The 17792-nt window shown below is 46.4% G+C and overlaps 10 protein-coding genes across 10 annotated transcripts; 7 read left to right on the forward strand and 3 right to left on the reverse strand.

Annotated features, from left to right (window-relative positions):
* Positions 1-173: 173 nt before the first annotated feature.
* On the forward strand, positions 174-497 carry FOXG_21618 (uncharacterized protein; the record flags this gene model as incomplete). Its single annotated transcript, XM_018401960.1, has 1 exon — positions 174-497. The coding sequence occupies one exon, from the start codon at positions 174-176 to the stop codon at positions 495-497; it is 324 nt and encodes a 107-aa protein (XP_018254334.1).
* A 274-nt stretch (positions 498-771) lies between these two features.
* Positions 772-1344, forward strand: FOXG_14714 (uncharacterized protein; the record flags this gene model as incomplete). The annotated part of the gene is made up of 1 exon (XM_018394775.1): positions 772-1344. One exon carries the CDS (start codon positions 772-774, stop codon positions 1342-1344), a length of 573 nt encoding a protein of 190 aa, XP_018254335.1.
* Positions 1345-1842: 498 nt separating this feature from the next.
* FOXG_14715 (uncharacterized protein) lies at positions 1843-4096 on the reverse strand (the record flags this gene model as incomplete). Its single annotated transcript, XM_018394776.1, has 5 exons — positions 1843-2462; positions 2785-2934; positions 2998-3575; positions 3631-3663; positions 3717-4096. The coding sequence occupies 5 exons, from the start codon at positions 4094-4096 to the stop codon at positions 1843-1845; spliced, it is 1761 nt and encodes a 586-aa protein (XP_018254336.1).
* Positions 4097-4479: 383 nt separating this feature from the next.
* FOXG_14716 (uncharacterized protein) lies at positions 4480-5515 on the forward strand (the record flags this gene model as incomplete). Its single annotated transcript, XM_018394777.1, has 4 exons — positions 4480-4780; positions 4840-4857; positions 4913-5414; positions 5464-5515. The coding sequence occupies 4 exons, from the start codon at positions 4480-4482 to the stop codon at positions 5513-5515; spliced, it is 873 nt and encodes a 290-aa protein (XP_018254337.1).
* Positions 5516-6521: 1006 nt separating this feature from the next.
* Positions 6522-6952, forward strand: FOXG_14717 (uncharacterized protein; the record flags this gene model as incomplete). The annotated part of the gene is made up of 2 exons (XM_018394778.1): positions 6522-6768; positions 6816-6952. 2 exons carry the CDS (start codon positions 6522-6524, stop codon positions 6950-6952), a joined length of 384 nt encoding a protein of 127 aa, XP_018254338.1.
* Positions 6953-8287: 1335 nt separating this feature from the next.
* Positions 8288-9994, forward strand: FOXG_14718 (uncharacterized protein). The gene is made up of 3 exons (XM_018394779.1): positions 8288-8827; positions 8880-9314; positions 9371-9994. Exons 1-3 carry the CDS (start codon positions 8425-8427, stop codon positions 9835-9837), a joined length of 1305 nt encoding a protein of 434 aa, XP_018254339.1. The 5' UTR covers positions 8288-8424; the 3' UTR covers positions 9838-9994.
* Positions 9995-10545: 551 nt separating this feature from the next.
* FOXG_14719 (uncharacterized protein) lies at positions 10546-11434 on the reverse strand. Its single transcript, XM_018394780.1, has 3 exons — positions 11081-11434; positions 10822-11029; positions 10546-10767 (listed from the first exon to the last, which is right to left on the reverse strand). The coding sequence occupies exons 1-3, from the start codon at positions 11214-11216 to the stop codon at positions 10644-10646; spliced, it is 468 nt and encodes a 155-aa protein (XP_018254340.1). The 5' UTR covers positions 11217-11434; the 3' UTR covers positions 10546-10643.
* A 1051-nt stretch (positions 11435-12485) lies between these two features.
* Positions 12486-14213, reverse strand: FOXG_14720 (uncharacterized protein; the record flags this gene model as incomplete). The annotated part of the gene is made up of 5 exons (XM_018394781.1): positions 12486-12871; positions 12923-13308; positions 13359-13565; positions 13619-13927; positions 13960-14213. 5 exons carry the CDS (start codon positions 14211-14213, stop codon positions 12486-12488), a joined length of 1542 nt encoding a protein of 513 aa, XP_018254341.1.
* Positions 14214-15418: 1205 nt separating this feature from the next.
* FOXG_14721 (uncharacterized protein) lies at positions 15419-15724 on the forward strand (the record flags this gene model as incomplete). The annotated part of the gene is made up of 1 exon (XM_018394782.1): positions 15419-15724. One exon carries the CDS (start codon positions 15419-15421, stop codon positions 15722-15724), a length of 306 nt encoding a protein of 101 aa, XP_018254342.1.
* A 1024-nt stretch (positions 15725-16748) lies between these two features.
* FOXG_14722 (uncharacterized protein) lies at positions 16749-17663 on the forward strand (the record flags this gene model as incomplete). The annotated part of the gene is made up of 1 exon (XM_018394783.1): positions 16749-17663. The coding sequence occupies one exon, from the start codon at positions 16749-16751 to the stop codon at positions 17661-17663; it is 915 nt and encodes a 304-aa protein (XP_018254343.1).
* Between the last annotated feature and the right edge of the window lie 129 nt (positions 17664-17792).

Genomic DNA, 17792 nt, shown 5'->3' on the forward strand with positions numbered 1-17792 from the left:
CCCATTCATTCAATTGTCACATCAAGAGCAACATCCCCACCACGCACAAAGTCCAAGAGTGTCTCAATAAGACATTGACTCTGTTCTTCATCACAAACCATCCAAGAATCGTCGACTCCCGACCGTTGGAATCACTGAGCCAAGAGCCCCCCCTTCCTCCAAATACCGTCAACATGCCACCTAAAAGAGGTGATTCTCTGGGCGGCATCCTCATCTTCGGCACGCTCTACGCTGTCGCTGCGACAGGCATCGCAAGCCTATTTCCTCAAAATGAAGACAAGAAAGATACTAAGGAAGAGACCAAACAAGATGAGAAATCTTGGCTAGAAAGAAATACCCGAGTTAAGGAACGGGGCTATTATATCCGCCAGGCTCTAGAGGAATTCAAGGACAACGAGAACACTGAACCAAGAAAACTAAGAAAAGCAGAATCTCTCCCATTAACTGAGCAAGATCGCTTGCAAGGAGAGAGCTTGTTGAAGCGCTCAGGTAATTGAGTAGTTGCGCGGGATAATACAACGATACAACTTGAATTCCGATCCCTTTCGGACACCGCGGCTCTCAGGTGTATGTGATGCCTTGGCGAATCGACTTGTGAGTAGAACTGAAAGCGAGTTTTACGTATATGGGTGAGAACGCGGCGCCGTGACAGTGGCAGATAGGTCGTTGAAATGGTAGGGTCCCTGATTAAACCCGCGAACACGTCATGGTCCTTGTCTCTTTCTCACAATCTTAGGCCGAAACAGCTGGCTTGATGTCCTTTGCTGATCCATGTCCAATGAACACGCACCTAAAAACTCTTTATCTGGCTTTCAATGCACTGTCACAGAACAATTGATTAGAGACAAAGAATCCTACATCGCGTATTTCATGAACAGAAATAAGAGCAAGAATGACGGTGGGACTGATAAAGATGGGAAATATCAGTCCCCGGCCAATTCTCAACCTCCCAACTTCCCCAACTTGCTATCCGACACCATTATGAATTGCAACACAGATCCCTATCTGCTAGGCCGACAGTTCCAGCGGTTCCGCCAAGACAACCCAGACAACCCAGACAACCCGAGCGAATTCATCTGGACCGAATACGATCTCTACTACTTCACATTCTGCCCACTCTCAGCCTCCGTACAAAGCGAGGAGAGATACCCTCTCGAATGGCGACATGATGCCCTGCGCTTGCGATCCAGCCGCGCCCAATGGAGGAGTCTGATGGCAGATCAACATCCCTATGGCGATGCCATGGAAGAGTGGCTTTCGAACTGGCGACAGCCCACCATTGAGAAGTGGCGTCAAGACAAGGCTACGAATGAGAAGGGGTTTTGGAAGCGGTTTTGGGGGTAAATAAACATCGGCTTTGCCAGGGTTCGACGTGAGCGACATGACCTGGGAAGCTTCCGTGATAGGCAAAATACTACCTGGAGTGTATTTCGGAGACGTGGAGGGTAAAGATGATCCGACTGGGAGCTGGCACCTATATCGCGCGCTATTCTCGAGTTATCTGCATTTTTGGGTGTGATCAAGTGATGGGCTCGTTGACTGTATCGATGAATAGATGAGAAATATCAGATAGACAGAAGTAGGCAGAATGTTTCTATTACGATAATATGTTTAGTCTTATGTTCCTAACGTGTACGATATATTCTATATGTAAAAATACTTAAAAAGAAAAGTCCGGCTAAAATAAAACCACCAATATTCAGATATCTGTCGCAATAACTGAAACCGCAGTATTTTAAGCAGTAAGAGAACCGCGCTTTTAGCAAAATACAGATAGTACAGAGAGCGTCAAAACTCCTAATCTTCCAATCTCCTCTATTCGCAACCCTGGTCGATACTTACCTACTTCTTGATCAAGTGATCAAAGAGTCGACCTACGCCACAGATGACGGCGCAAGGCACAATAGAGAAAAAGACAACCCATCCCATGTCAGAAGTGCCCCAGTACCCATTATCCGGCATAGTGCTTGAGGAGGCCTTCAGCTTGGCCACTATGAAGTAGTAATGCAGGAACATCTGACTGAACTTGAAGTGAAGAGAGAGAGCGTAATCATCGCGGTGTTTCCAAGCTAGCAGTTTCATGATATCGGCACTTTTGAGGAGATCAAACCATTCGATTGCGATGTAGATGAGAACGGCGCTGAGCCAAATGAAGCAGAGAAGATACCGGCGGCGGCAAAGCTTGGTATATTTAACTGTTGGCTTGGAATCATTAACGGGTGGACTCGCGAGAAATGGTGGCGTCGCACCTCGCGAGGATGGAGACGACAACGGAATAGTGAACGAGCCATCTTTTTCCGTGTTATCGTACTGCGGCTTTTTTGCGAGGTGAGTTGGGTCGGGATAGGATTCGGATTGATTGCCGTTTTGGCGGGGTTTTGAGTCTTTACAATGTGACATTTGGACTGACGATGTAGTTTGAAGTGTGATAATAGATAGTGTTCGGAACAATTCCGCAGCCGCTGTTGAGATCTAAAATTAGCCTGGTCCATTATCACCTAAAAATAGCCCGACAGCAAAACAGAGACCATTGGCTACAGGTAAATGCCCCAGACTCAAGGACCCAAGGTTTCATTTAATGTGACAAAATGGTTAATACCAGCTATCTACGACCTAATCTATAATTAAGAATCTCGTAACTAGTCATGACATATTTACCAAGTTTAATGAATTTGTTTACTTTTCCTGCTAGAAAAAAAGTCCTACTCACCAGCTTATCTTCTAGCTATAATAAGAGCTTAATGCCAAAAATAAAACAATTACTATCTCAGCACCGTTTCTTACGCCCAGACTTCGATCCTTCGTCCGACTTATCGGAATTAACACGAGTACGGCCTTTTAATAACTCCTCTGTCTGTTCAAGCTGAGCTTTGAGAAGTCTTTCTGCGTTTTCCTCTTCTTTCTCGGCATTTTCCTTTTGCTCCTTCTTTTCAGCTAATGCATTATTAGTTAGCTATATAGCAACTTTGAGGTTGGGAGTGACGGGCAGGTATGTACCTTTTGACTTGCGTCTTCCAATCAAGAAGAAAGCCGACTTCTTCACCTCGCTCTGCCACTGTTTCGATCCAATCAATACGTCGAAGGGAGCGTCCTTGACAATTACAAAATCGCTCTCCCGCTGCTTCATGTCATTAGGCTTATGCCAGGAAAGCCTGATCTCTTGCGTCGGGGTGAATTTGAAATCGTTTAGCATATGTAGTGTGCGCTGCTCTCTCGTCTCTTCCGGAATTGTTGTGATTGTCGCGGGGTCGATCTCGTGCCTCTGCAGTAGTTCCGCATTGACAAAGTTCTCGTCGCTGCCCGTGTCAATCTTGTTGCGTACTGTCACGAATCGAAAGCTATCTGCGCCGTTTGGTACTATAAGGACCAGACTTCGAGTGAAGTCATTTGCGATGAGCTCTCGAACCTCTGACACGAAGGCGATTCGTCGATCCACGTGCTGCTTGACTGGTCTGGTATCACCTGGCAATTCCAAAGCCTTTGTCATGGGCCCAACTACGGGGGCGTGGCTGCCATCGCGATAACCAGTAAAAGAATTGTCATCATTCTCAGAGATGATTTGCGCCATGGCCAGGCTACATAGTAGGTTTCAGCGGCTTGAACGGCCTGTAATAGACTAGCAAAACTAACCTCATATGCAAGAACTGCTGATCCATCCGGAGGCTGTCTGTAGGTTAGCATTCAGCATTAGTAAGCTATTGTAAATGCTCACATACGTCGATGAGAGATCTCTGAGTAAAAGGACAGAATCTCGAAATGAGTTGTAGATTACCATCAATTCCGGTTCTTTCAGCGTAATTCTTGCATATCGAAACCACTCATGTCGCCTCGGGTGAATCAAGCGGTCTAGGATATACAACAGTTCCCTTTGTCTCTCGATGCAAATTTCAGCACAGGTCCTGATAGAATGCGGCAATGGCTCAACATTGGATATAGTGTCGCCGCATTCCTGCAAGATATGCTGCAGGATCACAACCTCGAGATTCAGTCTGCGCACGGTCTCGCCACTCTTTACGAAGTTCTGAACTAGCAAAAGACTGGAAGTTGAGAACGAAAAGAGTGACGCGGCGATGGCCACCGCAGAGATGGGATCCATTGTTGTTGGTGCCGTTGAGTGGGTGAGAAAGAGCAAAGTCGGGCTATGCACAGGAATGATCTAAATATTACAATTCTGCTGACCATCCGTCCCAAGATAATTGAAAATCACCAGGCGGAAAAGTGCAGATGGCGCCCAATAGCTGTTAGATAACAAGTCACGTTACAGTAAGCTGAAATAATTATTGAAATTGCGGGGCCTACAAGTGCAAATACTGTCCAATGGATGTCAGATAATGGGTCGCCATGAGGTCAGCTGGCAGTGGGCTGCATATGGCGTAGTTGAATACGACAGCCTGCTTTTCAGCCGCAAATGTCTCTTGCTTCTTTACCTGGATTATCTCCAAACTAATTTCCAAATTATTTGGGGACGGAATATCAACTATGGCCTCCCCAAATGTATTGCCCATGGATCAGCTCCACCCCGGGCAAGGGCAAAGCTGGAGTAAGACTTTCGGAAATGGCTCGATAGAGAAGTATCACCGACTGGCGAATATAATGAGCCAGGATAAACATTTCGCTATTTTCAGACGATTTGATGATATTAACCTTGCTGTCCTTTTGGCCCTCCAGGCGGAGATAGTAGATCTTCAATATCGATTGCAGGTTCAAAGCCAAAAAGACAATAGTGGTCAAGGCCAGCGGGACCTCTTGATAAAGCTGCAACCAAAGCTCACGGAGTATAGTAAGTACATTTAATTGAAGCACTAAGCAACTTACTAATACCTGTCCTCTACTTCATAGATAACCTCATCCTTCAACGTAGGTCTTGCCTTACCGGATGTCCATATCCAAAGGTGTATTAACCTATATTTAGTGTCGGAATTATCTCAACTACAAATCCCAAGGACATCGCAGCTCGAGACTCTCCAAGACTGGCTAACGGACCCCAAAGGAGGTGCTAACTTCCTCACGAAAACCGGTACTCCGGAACTTTACACCTGGAAACCAAAGGACCTGTCTCAGTACGTTTCCCTACACAAGACGGCTGAGGATTCTGATCCATTTACCAACTTTGTAAAAGAGGTCCTTACATTCATCTTCCACCGGTTGTGTGGCGAGAGACTGAATGCTGCCAGGGTAGTTGACGTCGAGTCCGGGTTGGCCTCATACTCCGATTCCAGCCTCGTGAGAGCAAGCAATCTATTCACGGTTATTGTGTCGTCAGCACTGCCAGTTCTTACGATATTTGCACTTAATAGCCTTGAGACAACAGCTCAGAGGATTGGCCTCACTGTGGTCTTTACTGTTCTTTTTGCGGTCATCCTGGAGCTGTTCACAAACGCAAAGAGGGTTGAGATTTTTGCCGCAACGGCTACGTGAGTGGCTCATATTTACTGATATTCAAGATACTAATCATTTATATAGATTTGCTGCTGTTGAAGTGGTATTCATTGGGAGTGCATTAAATAGCAAGTAAAAATTTCCAAGCTAGGACGGGAAAGGGGTGTCTGCTAGCCTTTCAGAAATCGCCATGGCGCATTTGTTTTAGTGCAATGGAGATGTAACTTGGCGTCGGCTGTGATCGACGTGTAGAAAAAGCAACGTCATGTTCAGCATCACATCCGTTCTAGCTATCTGTTTAAGGTTATGGTATGTATTTACCGGGGCGAAAGAGTACATGCTTGTCAAGACAGACAACTGCAGGCACAAAAGCTTGATTCTGACCCCCGCAAAACTCAATCGGGTCCAAGACAACCTAAGCCTACTAGAGACAGGCAAGGCCTTACCCCTCAGTTCAGCTACTCCACAAGGCTGCAGACTAGTCAGGGCCCACCCGTCACACATCAAAGTGGGCCGGGCACAGCCATAAAGTCAGTAGCATCCCTGCATCCAATACTCAAGTTTGATTTCATATCCAGGCGGTGCTCAACGGCTGAGAAAGTTGTGATTTTACTCAATAACAGGCCCAGATCTTCTTGGCCTGGGGATAGAGGATGATTACGGCTGTAAGATCTGTATGCCATTCCTTGTTCAACTGTATCGTGGCCTAAGTTGAGGCTCCGTGCCGACAATGATCTTAGCACTTTGAAGCGTTGCAAGTGATCTTACCGTCTTAAATCTCGCTTCTACGTAGAGGATTGATTAGGTGGCGCGCCGAGAGCCCAATCTAGTAGAGCCGTGTCCTGCCGTACTACTGGAATTAGTTTATTCTTTTTGTCACCTTCTACAGTCTGTATGATATGTGATATACCTTTATCAAGTGACAGCTGTAGTTGAGCCATTTTAACCTGTCGTTGATTAGATCCTTTGCGGTCTCATTGTGGATTTTTTTATGTGCCGTCTCTAAGCGGACGGTGCAGGGTAGTCGAGTTGGACTTCGTGGAATTCTCGTCGGCGAAGATGAAGCAACAGAGCATGTTTTCCCACATGGCCCTACCACCCGACAAACTCGCTACGCAACTCTTCCAGCGACTGACTGCTTAATGGAGCCAAGAACTGGTCAAGCCTACTCGTTTGAAGTCACTGCCTTGCCTGAGCTCGAATTTCCTCTTGGCTGCGATATCTTTGTCCGTATGGTCTTTGTGGATGGGACCGAGTTAGACACTGGGATGATCGACAAGGGGACCGTATATGAGACAAGCCGGTCAGACTACATAGCGCGCCGTCGAGTCACTATACCGGATGGCACCACCAAGGTTGAGTCGTTGGTGTTCGCCGACTTGTCGCAAGGTATGTTTATCGAGGAATTATTTGTAGAGTGTTCTTACATGTCTTAGTGGAGAATGCATCGGACGAGAAGTTTGAATCGGACATGGAGAAAATGGGAGACATGGGCATCATCAAGGGCGTTGTAGGTTTTGCTACCAAATTCGAAGACACGAGCCCTACGCTCTGCGATGCACCCGTTGAGTAGGCGGGCCTGTTGGAGATTTGTCAAAAGGGAAGGATCTTTCAAGGCCAGAACTTGACGCATGGCACTAAGTATGTTTGGTCGTCATAAACTTAGGACTACATTACTGATGTTCCAAAGGTTCAAGACGGTCACCACTCACCAGGACGCTGTCGAAGTTGACGATATTTACACCGATGGTACGGATGACGTTAGTGTTTTCTACTTCCACTACCATTCTAACAGTAGTTCAATCCATTTTTTTAATGCTTGCGATGGTCTTGTCGCTGAATTGTCTCGTTCAGTTGAAGCCGAGACGCGTTTGTCTTATCCTGCAGTTAAGGACGAACAGATCAATCTGACCGATGAAGGTTGATAGCTTCAGTAACTAGGTGGAACTCTCCGTGGCTGCCTGGGAGAGGGGTGAAGAGTCACTGCTACTTTGAGATTATGAGGTAACAACCAAATTGGGATTATTGGCGGACCTGGATAGTTGGCAACGTCATGATCTTGGATAGGACTACGCTTTAAAATCACATTCTCATCGGATTTGCTACGATTGTCACAACCAATCTTGAACTCCGAAGCGTCGCCTTGTGAGGTAAGATCGAATGTTGGGAAGAGTTTGAGGACCTCCTTCAGAATGGAGATAAGTTAAGATCCGTCTGTCAGCTACAGATATTCACCAGCGTATGATGCGTGTAGACGATGGTGTTAGATCTGATGTGACTGGTTTCAGTAATAGTAGAGCACCGGAAATGTCACCATTCGAGATCACTGCTTCTGGTAAACGACTGTTTTAGATGGGAATTTTACTATCCAATTATTTGCATATAATGGCGAAGGTAATCTCGATTTCATCATGATCCTCTTAGGAATCATCGTAACATTCCAGGACGAAAACGTGTTGTGCTTATATCAAGGTCAGTCACTATATACAGGATTGAAACAAAACGATCCTGGGCCTTCTCATGATCTAGATTGAACAAGCACGAATCTCTGAACTGTTTGTCCCAGCTTGACCTCGGTTGGTGCTGTACGATCTAATGTAGCAATGCCGGTTAGAAACATTACAGCTCGCCAAACTGAGGATCACAAGCCAATTAGACCTAGCAGGAGTCCTGTCGCTATTCGTCAATTGACGATTGTCTACTTGATCTCCCCGACCTCTGGAGTGATTCCAAAACGCGTTAATAACGTGCTGTCGCGTCTGGCGACAGTCAAGAATGCAAGTGGTAATGAACTGACCGCTTCTTCTCGGTTCTCGCTTGTTGTCCTCAGACACGTATGAGTGCATAAAAGTGGATGTGGGGACGATAATGATTGGAGGCCAAGTGCGCCATGTGGTGATAGTGGGGGGCTTGAACTTCATACCCGAGATCCCAACGGGCATCAATCTCAAAAATAATCCCCTTTTGCTTTCTTTCTCAGCATAATCCTTTCAACTTATCGCGAAATCTTCCTTTGCAGTCTGCGAGACTGGACCAAACGACAGCATGGACAGCTCGCCCCGGCCGCCCCCCCAACGGCGCCACGACCTCGCAGTCGTAAAACAGCAGCTCGTCATCGTTGTCTCCGTCGCAGCAACACTCTTCGTCCTATGTCCAGAATGGCTACAGTTCTACAGAAACCTCGCCGTCATTCCTCTGCTAGCATGGCTGACGGCCAAAGGCTTCGACCTGGTCATCATGCTGAATAATAAATGGGACAATGCACCAGCCATGGTCAAGTACTTTGTTCCTATCGACTTTCCCCAGATTACACCTCCGTTTGAGAAAATGAGAAGCTTGGGGAATAGACAGTTGGCAGTTGCGAGGACAAAGTTTCGGCATTTCTCTTCTGAGGTGAGAGCGGTGGTTGTCGCTCTGATAAATTGGGTTTTGGCGCAGATTAGTGGCGGTGAGTCACCTTGACCATCAAAGCAGATTCCGAATTTAACATATGTTTCTAGATCAATCTGAAGTCGAGTCGCCAGTTTCTGAGGAGAGGAAAGCGAAGCCTGCGCCGAAACCAGATGAATGGGTAGCGATCTTAGTCGCAACACCGCTCATCAACGACGACACCGGCATCGATTTCGGCATGAACACCATCGTCGAAATTGGCGAAGTGATCACGTGGGAGCACACGCAAACGACATCGCTTCCTGCCATTCTCCCATCATCCACATTCCAGGTTCAAATGACAGTTTGTCTGGTCCCCAGAAGCATATGGTATTCCCGCAAGACTGTCCTAGAGAAGTTCACAACAGGGCTTTACTGGAGTCACCAGCCAGGACAATCAGTATGTCAAGGGGAACAATGGGATCAAGATCGGATTCGAAGCATTTCGAAAGTACAAGTCATTGGACACGTGGAAAAGCACAACAACATTGACAAGGTCAACAAATGTAAGTGCCTTGACGATCCACTGTGCTTAAAAGTATTGCTAACCTCATAAATAAAGGCTTCGAGTCCCTTCGTCAAGGCTGGGACGATGTAAACATATACTGGAGCGACATTGACTTTGCCATCATCTTCTCCTTCCTCCTCGTCGGCTCGTCCTCAATCGAGATATGCAAGAAACTCTTCGATCAATTCTCTACCCTGCGAGTCGAAAAGGCCAGTCGGAACAAAGAACTTAACCGCACGCGCTTGGGCGCTGGTGCGGCAGTCTTGACACTGTTGACTGGGGGCTTGGCTGCTCCTATCACGATACCCATGATGATGGGCGCCGAGATGACAATGTCAACACACGATCGATACCTGTGGGGAGAAAGAACGAGAATGTGTAAAGAGCTCTTGGGAAGATATGAGCAGCTGGAGGCGATTGTTGAAGCGGAAGAGATAAAGGTTCCAAAAGCTATTGACCCGACGCCTTTTTTCTCACCCAAGACTATGGAGTCGAGCTGGTTTGTCGATGATACTTGGTGATTGGAGGTTTATGGTATTTGCAGGCGTTATAGATAGGGGAACACAGAGAGACAGATACAGATGGATTATGTGCTTAGATCGTTCAGACATTTGCTTCAGATTGCAAGGTTAGAGCCACTGATAAAAATAACCAAAGAAGTCTCGAGTCTTTGAGCAAAGGATGGCTTTATGTAAATCTTGATTGACAGCAGGACCAAAAGAAGACCGTCTAGTCCTCATTTCCTCACAAGCGTCATATTACATCAGGCCTGGAGCAAAATCCCTTTGTCATAACACTGCTGCCCCATCTCACACCTCGGACTCTAGACCAATCATGCAACTTCCAGCATCAGCAACGGCTGACTTGACTGAGGGTAAGTGTGGTCGATAGTCTGTCCCTTGGGGTATTACTAACTCCGGCTGTTATTTGTATCACCGGATTATACTGGTAGTAACAAAGCCAACCTCTATTGAACCTCATGAGATTTATTCTATCAAGTACCAAGGCCGTTTCCCAGATAGGACAAAAGAAAGTAGGAAATAAAATAGAGAAATGAGTAACCGGCTTAGCCAAGGAGATCCACCACTCTAACAGTAAGCCCGAGCTTACATCCAACAACTCATTTCACCTTCATCTTCCTTTACCGTATCATCGGCTCATTGACCATTCTCTACTGGTTGCCAATGTATGTGTTGTCAACCTCTTCATTCAACATGTGTTTCACCTTTGGGAGTGAGAGGATATGGATCATATCGTCAGCAAACCTGTCGATGAATGTAGGTTGGAAGAAGAACTGAGCCCCAGGAGAATCTGCAAATCAGCAAGGTTATTCCACCAAGAGTACAGGTAACATATGAGGAGATAAATAAAAGAAGAAGAAGTTTCCGAGGTGCTGCTCGACAACAACAGTGGTGTATGTCATCCGACGAGTTTCATCTGTCTTGGTGTAGCTGCAACACGTTAGCCAAGTTTGTGTCATTCTTCTCTTACAAGCACAAACATACGTGGTCCCATGGATTTGAACATGACCATTGAGTAGAAGCGCCTTGTTGTCGATGGCGAGAGACTCATTTCTCTTATCGTCACAGAAGTCATCATCGCCCATCGGGACAGGGGCGGTTTGCTTCCCAACCTCAATAGCGACTTGGACAGTCCCCAAGGTCTTGATGCGCTGGAGATCACTGTTGACAGACTCGCCATCAGCCTCATCCACTGTATTAATGTTAGTTATCTTATAATCAATGATGGTCGCGGTAGACTTACCAGGTCGGATGTCCTCAAAGACTGTCCTGTATGACTCGGAAGAGCAATCCGAAAAGTCGCGCTGACAATACGAAATCTCGTCACGTACTCTACGCCAAGATTCGATGCACCAGCGAGCGTGCTTTTTCAGATACATTTGTTATCGAAAGGCTTGCCATCGACATAGACGGAGATGGTGACAGCATCAGTGTCATCGAGGAATGTGAAGAGAGAAGAGATCCTGAAGCGAATGGCATAAGGACTTCCAGCTTGAGACTTGATGTAGCATTTGGTGTGGGGGATTCCTTGATTCATGGTTGCGTCAAAGAGTTCGGGGAACTCCCAGGGTTGGTACTCTTTGGCCGGCTCACCATCCACTAGAACGGCGATGTTTATGCCTGGGGTGAAGGGAAGGACCGCCATTGTAGGAAGTGGGAGAAAGTGTGTGAGTAAAGGCGCTGGGTCTTGAATAGAAGTAAATGGGCGCAAAGACTCTGTATCGATGGGCAAGGGAAGAGAAAATTGGTGTCAACAAATGGCAAGTTTCTAGAAGAGAAAAAAGAACTTCTGAGTGAGGGATAGGCTGTCTTACTACCGTGGGGTACAGACAACCGTTACGTCAGATGCCGTCCCCTGGTTTGCTTGGCTCGACTGCATGGAACATATCTAGAAGCTTGGGGGACGCGCAGAAGCAATATGTGGCTTGACGCGACCAGTTATTGTAGGACCTTTGCAAGCTTGAAGGCAAGTGAATGCATCAACTGGAGAGACTAGCACTTGGTGGCTTGCTCTGCAACAGCTGGGCGATACACATTGACAAGGACGACGGCCTCTTGCGCTGTGAATAAGACCGGCTGCAGGACCCTGAAGACAAGCCAACCAGTATGGTCAGAGGATTGGGTGGGCGGTATCTGCCATGAAAAAAGTGCAGTTCTTAGAGAGACCCCTAACCAGTCGAATGTGGCTGCATACAACTTAGACTGCGCAGAAAGGAAGAGCGAGAAGCTATTTACGTCATTTAAATGAACAGCTTTTCTCCGCAGCAGAAGGGGGCGAAGTCACTGAAAGAGATGAGAACACTATGTGTGGCGGTACAAATGTGGCGGCGTAAGTCTTATCTTACCCCATGAGCCCCGCGAAATTGCATTCTAGCTGTCACTGAGGTCAGAGAGAAAGGGAAGCAACAAAACTTATCAAGAAGAAGGGGCCAGGCAAACATAACAGATATATAAATTGGTAGCTACATCGGAGTTTTATAGTAGTGATACAGCGACATTCCATGTCCCAACAGCTGGAAAAATAACCTGCTTTTTGCTAGGTAGTATAATTCCGGGTCAGAATTACAGGGCCAAGTGGTTAACTCGAAGCAGACATGCTGCTTAAGCCAGTCTTGAAATGAACGAAGAGAAAATAAGTCCTTGGCCATCTAATGCTCTCGGTGTTTAACACGGACCACAATTCCCTCTTGTCGAGCAAAGAAGGTGTTTCTAGTATGCCACCGAGTCCTGTTCCGGTCGTAGAACTCAAATCGATAGTTTCGGATCAGTTGAGGAGACAGCTTATGTAGCTCAATGAGGGCAATGTTTTTGCCCAAGCATGTACGAGTGCCCCCGCCAAAAGCCATCATGTACTTGTCCATATAATTAGCACGAGCTGTGTCCATCCATCGGTCAGGGTTAAAGCTATCGGCGTCTTGCCCAAACACCCTCTTGTCGAAGTGCATCACAGCGGCGTTGATGCCAACAACATAACCTCCAGGGATGAATTGACCGCAGATAGTCAGGCCCTCTGGGGGTACAGTTCGAGGCAGAGCTATGTCCAAGATCAGATTGATACCTTTATCGGCATCGGTTGTTTACTTACAGAGCTGTGCGCCAGGCCAGATACGAAGAGCTTCTTTAATACATGCGCACAGATAGGGAAGCTTAATAGCTTCCTTATACGTCGCAGGCATACTGAGTAGGCCATCGTCAACAGCTCGGTCGATTTCTATCTCAAGCCGGCTGTAAGCTTCAGGGTTGTGCATGAGATGGTAGAACAACGAGCGAAAAGCAATGGCCGTAGTATCACTACCGGCAAAGAGCGCACCGTACGACTCCTGTTCGACGTCTCCCCAGCGGAAGTCCATCCTTTCCCCGTTCTTTTCAAAAATGCTAAAGATTTGCTGCGCCATGTCAGTTCGAGGTGCTTCAATACGCGATGCGTATGCTTCCTTCATGAGTCGTGAAGAGGATTCGCCAATGTTTTTGCTATGTCAATCTGTCAGCAACTATATTTATGGTTCTGTTCTGTGACTTACACTCCTTTTCTGATTTCGTTACCAGCAGAAGAGATCATAGTTCCGAGACCAATGAGTGGCCTAAGGATTGGTGGCGCAACACCCATCAAGCACACAAAAGGGATCATCTTGTCGAGTGATTTTATCCAGTCATTCTGGTCTTTGCCCTCGTCAATAAATCCAAACGCACGTCCATAAAACAGTTCTCCGATAATGTCGAAAGTGTACCTAGAACAAATGAGAAACGTATCCTCGTAGTTCGCGAGTGTCAATCTACGTACCAGTGAAGCCACTCGCCGATATCACAAGGCTTGCCCGAATCTGCAAACTGACCCAATCGCTCTGTGAGAAGATTGCTGCAATAGTCAATGTACTCTTCCGACGAGGCTACGTTTGTCATTGAGTAGATGTTGCTGGTGATCCTGCGCCTCTGGCCGTGCTTCTTGTCGTTCTTGCACGAAAAGACATCACCATGGGGGCTGAAGCCGGTTGTATTGTAAGGTTCATAGAATCGTCCTTTGTCCAAAGCGTTGGAGAAGCGGTAGATACTAGCAAAAGCCTCAGGGCTGCCAATAGCACATGTGATTAGCCTTTATGTGCAATAGGTCATGTCGTGACTTACTCGGAACATGATATTTCATCTGGAGCGATGCGGATGAGGGGACCGTGTTTGGCATGGAGGGCCCTTTCATGCTTCTCAACATCCTCTGTCCAGATCTTGTGCAAATACCACAGTCGTGAGAGTCTTGCGAGGTAAGGACCTGGAATCTTGCTCAATGGATGGAAGGTGAGGGTGTAGACAAGCCAACCCAGCCAGTAAGTGGCTAGCGAGGCTGGTATAAGCCATGTGTTGGTAAATGCAAAATCCAATAACATCTCGGGGCTCTCTAGCAGTGAAGATAGGAAGATGAGGATATTGAAATAGGATGTTGAAAGAGGATGAAAGAGATGAATTGAAGATTTTCGCTGTAATTTATATGCTGTTTGAGGCTTGCGGGTATTGATAAAGTGGGCGACCAGAGGTATATGGAAGAATAAAACGTACCCGCTTTGGGCTGATCCCTGGCAACTTCCGGTAAAAGACTCTCGAGGCTTGCTCCACTACATGACCATACTATTCCACTTTAGAACTATACTGTTTTTGGGTGGAATTTATAGTCGCCGCTGAGTCAGCCAGAGAGTGGATATAGGGAGTGGATAGCGATGCTATTACGGAAGTTCTATAAAACTATATGCCCCGACACCCCGTTTCCATCGAGTATCCTAGTCAGCAACAGAGCCCATTACATCACCAGGAGTATCAGTGGATCCGCAGAAGAAATCCAGCAACACTTGGGTTTACATTAAACTGATCTTATATAAATGCCTCGAGTTAACAATGTAAGGCGCGTAATGCAAGCATCAGCTGTCAGGTCTATCAACTCAACATAACACTCTTAAACACGCTTCAGGCAGCATACCAACTACCCAACACAATAGCCCAATGTAAATGGCTCTCCCTCTTACTAATCTGTATATCGTTGGGGTTTTTTTGGTTGCTTTTTTGCAAGAGTTTCAAGCCAATAACCCCTACCATTGATTACTCGCTGATTGTGTTCCATTCATATTTCGCTTGAGCCATTAGGTTTAGAAGGACGTAAGTCTCAATGCTGACGTCGTTCACGCCTAGGTATTATGAATTCAATTACTGAACCGTCCGGTGAATTGTGCAGTAAGACACAATTGCCTTTCGGTCAATAGAGGCTCTCATTGCTGAGGCTAAGGACTTTGTTTGGAATTCCTTGTATAGGGTTCCGGTGAAGAAAATGCAATGCACTTTTAGACAAAGAGGCATTCTGACCACAGAAGTGAACAAAAGCGAATTAAACAACAGCCATCTAGAGTCTTTGTCAAGCCCAATGCTTCAACTCACCAGGCTTGCATAAAGAAAACTCATTCACCAAGCGACAAAGAATAGTAGGCTTTAGACCATGGGACATGGAGTTTGAACTCTATAAATTCTTAGGAGTTACAATTCTATCTCTTCTACTTTCAGTACATTCAAATCATCATTTACGAAGTGTACAGAAGAGCAAGCCGCTATGACTTACAATTCCGAAAAAAGCACTCGCCTCCGAGCCCGACAGCTACAGCTCCTTCATGTACTACACATGCAAATCCCGGAGCCTTACGCAGAACAAATGACCCAGGAAGACATTGCCCTGGCCAATGCGCCTGAACCTTGCTGGACGCATAGTCTTGCCTCACCTAAGCATGTTCTCACTTATCCTCATGAGTGGGTTACTAAAAAGGGGTCTCTTGCTGCTGTTCTTCGCAGCTTCCGTATGAAGGCAAAAGAGCCTCTCGACGCTCAGCCCCCGCTCTATGAATCAGATTTGGAGATGTAGTCCTTGAGGTGATAATCAAGAACCAGGAATAAAGAAAACCGGGGTTTGAGGTGAGATGAACTTTGAATAATGGTCAAGGAGCAGATCCACAACCCTTCCCCCATTTCAGTAAGTTTCAAGTGATTCTCCGAATGATATATGACTAACCAATCTGAAGTGGTACTTAATTCACCTTCAGTCAGTAAGGTAAGTGGATGGAGGACAGAGTTTAATGCTGGAGAACTGATGGGTTACCGGTTGAGAGTTTAATCTGATGTTAAATGCTAGAGCTTCAGGATATCGAGGATAATAAGTGTAAAGCGAGGACGAAAGCGTCAGAAATTTGAAGTGCAAAGGTGCTGCTAAACAAAGCTTAATTAGATGAGGCTTGGCTTACATGCGGAGGTATTGCTGCAAATTCTGGCTGGCTCGCTAAGATCATCAGCTCTGAAGCTCACTGAAGCATTCAGCGCCTTCAGTGAGCTCGCCTCTGACGTCAATCTTCGGAATAATGAAGCCTTGACAACATCGCAGGGTGACATCGCCCATACTGAAGGTTGCAAATTAGGTCACTTACATACGAATTTATTATCAGTAGATAGAACTTTGAGATGTCGACAAATTCTTCCAGAAAAACAAATGCTTTGGGAGATAATTGTTCGTCTTGCCGACATGACTATCGTCCTTGGTGACAGTTTGAACTCGCTAATGATCGAACAGCCAAGCACAATGCCATTGTGCGAATGGGAATCTGTTCAGGTGCCTGTTCCTTGACTCTTTCAAGAGACTGCAATCCATTGATCTTGGAGACTTTGAGGACCATACTTTAGCAGAAATGAACACGTGAGAAAACAATAAATAATCATAGTTCTACGACTGAACAGGGAGGATGTTCATATACAAAAGTCAGCCTCCACAAGTATTAAAGAAGTAGTGCAAGCTTGAATATACTCCTCACGCACAGTTGCAACAGAACCTGACCGTAAGTTCTCAAAGAATAGACCGTCATCTCACCTTCGATACATTGCATTTAGCAGCCGCCGTAATGGAGTTTCCCAGGAGCCTCGACGTCTACAGAGACGACAACCTCATCATCCAGGATTTTGACGGCATATTTGCTCTCCCACGTCCGCTGCCACCTCTTTCCACTGACACACTTGTCAAATGCATTTTCGACGCCTACAGGAACAGTACCAAGGTGCGCCTCATGGCCCTCACCGACATCACTCCTTCCCTCTGCGTCGTAGGCCCGATTGAGAGTATTGAAGCTGGCATGGTGGCGATGGTGGTTGCCTCAGAAGTGGAGTACTACAAACTGTTGAGGAGCAATCCAGGAGATGGTCAGCCGCGATCAGACTCTTTGTCGATTTTTTCCCTATACAAGGATTCGTTTGACTTGATCGAGAATGCCGGGACTGTTATTTTGGCGTGGAGATTCTATGGTGTGGGTGATTCTCCTTTCATGGATCGCCAGGGCAAGGTGTTGCCTCTCAGAGCTAATACACATCCAGATCGCTCCTATCCATCTCGGCAGTCTTCGACTCCACAGGGTGAGAATAATGATGCAGCCGAAATCAAGACTCTAAGACTTGAACTAGGACAGGCAAGAGCTGAGGCGCTGAACAACAGGATCCTCAAGGAGTACATGCAGGCGAAGTGGTTGGCAACCATTCGTGATGTCGAAGATCAAGTAAGTGAGAGACGTACCGCCGAGCTGATCAAGAGGTGTATTATGAAAAGGTTTGAACAGGCGCAGAAGAAACATGGGAAGCGGCAAAAGATCGTTAGGTTGGCCACGGAGAAGCATGTTGACAGCAAGGCGGAAGAGATGACCAATGATAAGGATGAGGAAGCAACGATACCGTTTACAAAGTATGACTATGATGTTTTCGTAAAGACTTTGTTCGCTGCTGTTCATGCGATCCAGAAGGATGAGGAGAAAGTGGTGAAGGGGGAGTAAGTGTTTTGGGTGAGAATAGTGGGGTATATTACAGGATTGGATGGTGGGCATTGTTGACGAGAAGAGAAGGATTATGAGGGTAAATTGCTCTGGTTGATATTGAGGGCGTGAGGAATTTCTCTTTGACAG

The sequence above is a fragment of the Fusarium oxysporum genome, chromosome 12 (genome assembly GCF_000149955.1).
Source record: "Fusarium oxysporum f. sp. lycopersici 4287 chromosome 12, whole genome shotgun sequence".
Lineage (NCBI taxonomy): Eukaryota > Fungi > Ascomycota > Sordariomycetes > Hypocreales > Nectriaceae > Fusarium > Fusarium oxysporum.

What these genes read in the sequence shown, in the direction of transcription:
- FOXG_14718 (XM_018394779.1), top strand. Translation starts at nt 8,425, where the DNA reads ATGGACAGCTCGCCCCGGCCGCCCCCCCAACGGCGCCACGACCTCGCA. An exon ending in TTTGGCGCAGATTAGTGGCG is followed by an intron (nt 8,828 to 8,879) that starts GTGAGTCACCTT and finishes ATATGTTTCTAG; the next exon opens with ATCAATCTGAAGTCGAGTCG. An exon ending in CATTGACAAGGTCAACAAAT is followed by an intron (nt 9,315 to 9,370) that starts GTAAGTGCCTTG and finishes TCATAAATAAAG; the next exon opens with GCTTCGAGTCCCTTCGTCAA.
- FOXG_14719 (XM_018394780.1), bottom strand. Translation starts at nt 11,216, where the DNA reads ATGTATCTGAAAAAGCACGCTCGCTGGTGCATCGAATCTTGGCGTAGA. An exon ending in CTTTGAGGACATCCGACCTG is followed by an intron (nt 11,030 to 11,080) that starts GTAAGTCTACCG and finishes ACATTAATACAG; the next exon opens with TGGATGAGGCTGATGGCGAG. An exon ending in GTTCAAATCCATGGGACCAC is followed by an intron (nt 10,768 to 10,821) that starts GTATGTTTGTGC and finishes AACGTGTTGCAG; the next exon opens with CTACACCAAGACAGATGAAA.